The sequence below is a fragment of the Echinococcus granulosus genome (assembly GCF_000524195.1).
Source record: "Echinococcus granulosus chromosome Unknown EG_S00164, whole genome shotgun sequence".
In the NCBI taxonomy this organism is placed as follows: Eukaryota; Metazoa; Platyhelminthes; class Cestoda; order Cyclophyllidea; family Taeniidae; genus Echinococcus; species Echinococcus granulosus.
The window spans coordinates 13,272-16,982 of NW_020170544.1; the positions used below are offsets into that span (position 1 = coordinate 13,272).

The 3,711-nt window shown below is 43.4% G+C and overlaps 1 protein-coding gene across 1 annotated transcript in view; it reads right to left on the bottom strand. All coding sequences in view use genetic code 11, as the record gives it.

Moving 5' to 3' along the window:
• The window catches only part of EGR_09739 (60S ribosomal protein L6), a gene marked incomplete at both ends in the record, with an annotated part of 3,244 nt that extends 984 nt beyond the window's left edge, over positions 1-2,260 (bottom strand). Inside the window, 4 exons of the mRNA XM_024498988.1 lie at positions 79-351; positions 985-1,386; positions 1,466-1,718; positions 2,256-2,260. Of these exons, the coding sequence (XP_024346589.1) occupies positions 79-351; positions 985-1,386; positions 1,466-1,718; positions 2,256-2,260 (933 nt within the window). The remainder of the gene's footprint in view (positions 1-78; positions 352-984; positions 1,387-1,465; positions 1,719-2,255) is intronic.
• Positions 2,261-3,711: the final 1,451 nt, after the last annotated feature.

Sequence of the window (3,711 nt, forward strand, 5' to 3'; positions counted from 1 at the left end):
ATAATTACACAGATGAGAAGGAAGGAAAGGATAGCACGGTGTGTTGCTGCATAATTTGAAGATACTGCCTTAAAATACCATTCTGTGCGGTTTGTCGTGACGACTGAGGGAGAATTGAGATCGGAGGTAGGCAAAAAGCATTTTGGCGTGTTTGTTTCTTTTGATCGCTTCAATGACGCGTTTATCTACCAGTTTTTGGTCCTCTTTTCGTTCCTCTTTCAGCTTATAGGCCTTTTTCCCAGCAGCAGTAGCAGCGTCCACGAAAAGGTTGTCTGCAGCGTTCTTAGATCGGGGTTGGGGCTTCTGACGAGCGAAGTATTCTTTGGTTTGCATTCGGCTTGGAAGACGCAACTGGCCGGTGGGAAAGTAAAAATTAAATGCATGGTCGCTGGGTGTTTTTAAGGCAAATAAATAGTAAACACAAGGGTTTCGTATTCCCCATATTTGATTTAGAAACTCATAACCGCAAATCCAACTTAACGCGCCATGATCTTTTCCTCTGGCCTCCATGACCTCCATGGAAGATCGTATGTGAGTAGCAAGACAGTTTGGAAAGACAAAGTAGGGAGGCCGATCTGCCTCTTCTGGAGACTATCTGATATCGTATGACAAGGCTTTAAGTGTGCTGTGAGTCCTCCACATAGCCAAGGCTAATCCCGAGAGTGGAATCGCCCTTCATTTCCATAAGCCGGCCAGAGGCCGCATTTGGCAAATAACGGCAACACCGCATTGGAGTCTCGTACTACTGCTCACTCTGGTTGGAAGGTGGACAGGATCCAGGCTCAAGCATTTAAACACATAATATAGACTGAAAGTTCTTTGACTTGCCGAAATCGGTCTTCGATTAAGTGGTTCTACAAAGTGCGTGGAACGTTCTCCATACTCCCTTCTTCGTAACCAATGCCATTTAAATTTACCAATGAGTTAAATTGGTTTGGTGCTTTGGGGCAGACCTTCTCTAAATTTACAAGGTTTATTTCTAACCTGACTGCAAAGTCCACAAATGTGTAATGAAGCGATAGCAGACATGCCTACCTTGTCCATCTTTATGCACGTCTTGGTAGCAATGACGTAGTCGGGATGTACCCTCCTCACTGGAATTCCATTGCACTTGAGGGGTCCAGTAATCAGCAGCAGTCCAGAGAATCGGTGTCGTCCCACGATGACCGCTCTCTTTCCCCGGTGCCTTCCAGCTAGGAGAATTACGATAGTTCCAATCCTTCGTAGCGACGACCTCAACTTCCATCGTTTAACCGCCCGACTTGGCTTGTTTCGCCTCCTCCGTGCAATACTCATCTTTGTCTGGGTACCTTTGGGCGCCTTTCCTAGGGCATGCGTAGAAACCGGGGCGCCGTCTCTACGATGCTGTTTCACTCTGTGACCCACCTACATTTTAAATAATCGGGAATATTCGGTTTTTGGGAGTGCACATCTCTGGCTACTGAAATGCGTTGAGTGGACGTACTTGAGTGGGGAAGGAGCGAGGAAAACGACCGCATTCCAGGTGACCAACACGAGGACGTTTGGGCTTTTTGACAGGCGCTTTTTCACCACCATCCTCAGTCGCCTGGGGTCGTTTACGCCGCTTCGATTTCCTCGCCTTATTCTTGTCCTTTCCCTTCTCCTTCTTATCCTTCGTCTTTTTGTTCGTTTTCCTGGGTCCTTTAGCATTGTCATCTGGGGTCTCCGTGGTCTTGCGCCTTTTACTGGTGGATTTTCTGAAGTGAGAAAAGCATTACTCAATCTTAAACAGCCTAACAAACATGTCTACGTCTTCCAGACCCTCGATGCGCAAAGGCTTTCAGTATTGCATTGATGCCACCGATAAAGGGGATCAGATCCGGATAAAGAAGAACTCCGATGTTTTTGACAGATTATTAAGGCCTAAACACCATGTGAGGTAAGTCACTCTCACTGATGGCTAAGTTTGTGAATGTTCACTAGGGAAGAACTATCCACTGGGGTACTGACGTTTGGACAAGTCCTCCGATTCAAGGACACAAGCTGCTGTGGCGAGGTGAGAAGAGGCCTCAGCGATTCCTACCTGACGTTAAAGGAAAATGTGATTGTGTCTCTCCACCACATTGATTAACGTCCCGTTCAATCTTCTTCCTGAAGTAATGTTGGTTTGAAGAGAAACTGGCTATAAGGTATGGTGAGGTCGTTGATGAGGTCACCTTCTGTTTGCTTGACAACGCCTGACAACACCACTGAAGTTGTGCCACGCCTATCTGTTGTATCAGGGTAAAACTTACCCCATAGCAATTGCTAAAATCCAATTGTTATTTAGCAAACAAATAAGCAAACCAGAATAAATTTTATGAAATAAGTGCGGAAAACAGGAGATTTTTCAGTTAAATTTGCTTGGAAATTGTTGCCTTTTAGTCTGGTCAAATCAGATATTTCGGGTAACATTTGGGTAGTCGACGCTTCCTCAATTATGAGATGTTCATCGCACTGACTAATTGCATCCTCACTCAATCTACTTAAAATAAAAACCTCCTTTGTTTAATTTAAATAAGAAGTTTAATGCAGTGTGACACCTCGAGGAAATATGAGTGGCTACAGTTTAGGCACTTCATTGTTCCTGTGGGATGCCACCTGTCATCCCACTTGGTGATAAATTAAACAGCTCCCTGAGGGCCAGAAAAGACAAGTTTGTTTTAATCTTAACTAATCATTTTGCTGTAACCGACTATCACAATTTGGTGATTATGGTGTCACACATTTGTGACGCGCAATGGAAGCAGGCATGTTAAACCGTTCATTTCTCAAAACTAACACGTCTTCCTTATTATTTGCTCTTTTATTAACTTTATAAAACATTAAAGGTACCATTGACCCAGATGATACATCCCTGTGTGGGGAGAGTACTTCCGTTTCTGTCCCACTTGTCAAAATGCCTCACCCTCCATTCAGATTCCTATGCATATATATGCATTTCCAACATTACTTTAAATGCTAAAATCTTTTTAACCTCTCCCAAAAGTGATTTCGTGCATTTGTATTTGCGAGAGAACATCCATTATTTTGTTTAAATCAGCGCAGTGAAGTTTGTGCATGCGGATTAAGGTGCATTTGGAAAACGTTTGCTCTTGAAATAAACCCTTCACTTGACACTTATAAAATGTGAAGAAGACGACAAGTGTTAGGGTGGTAGCAAGACATTACGGTTTGTTGCAAGATCGTAGCCTCTACGTGGCATAAACCGCTAAAGACCACATGAATGTCACATATTTGTGACGCTGGGGTTAGACAAGATAATCAGGTGGTAATGGAGTTAAAAATGCGTCAAATGATAGTTGCTATCTTTTAAACTTGCCAAAATGGTAGTCTTTATTTTTCAAACACTTTAATGTCTCCACAACTCATATTTAGTTGTCTTGAAATTCGTCTGCTCTAGCGAGTTGGATTGGATGTGTTTTGCATTCTCTGTGATAATTGCCACAGCTTGGTGGTTATTTTGAGCGCTCCACATCCATTCCACTGGTGATACGGCCATTTACAAACTTTCAAAAGCATTTTCGTTGAAGAATTTGGCCCTACTTACTGCGCACAAACGGGTGGCTATAAATTGGTCTCCTGGCACACGAATTATCGCCCTCACAGCACCCCCCCTCCCCTATCACTGCGATTAACGCACAAATTTTTCTAACATATTTACCACAAATTGATGTTCGTATCAAACAGGAGTATGTGATTTTACAGATT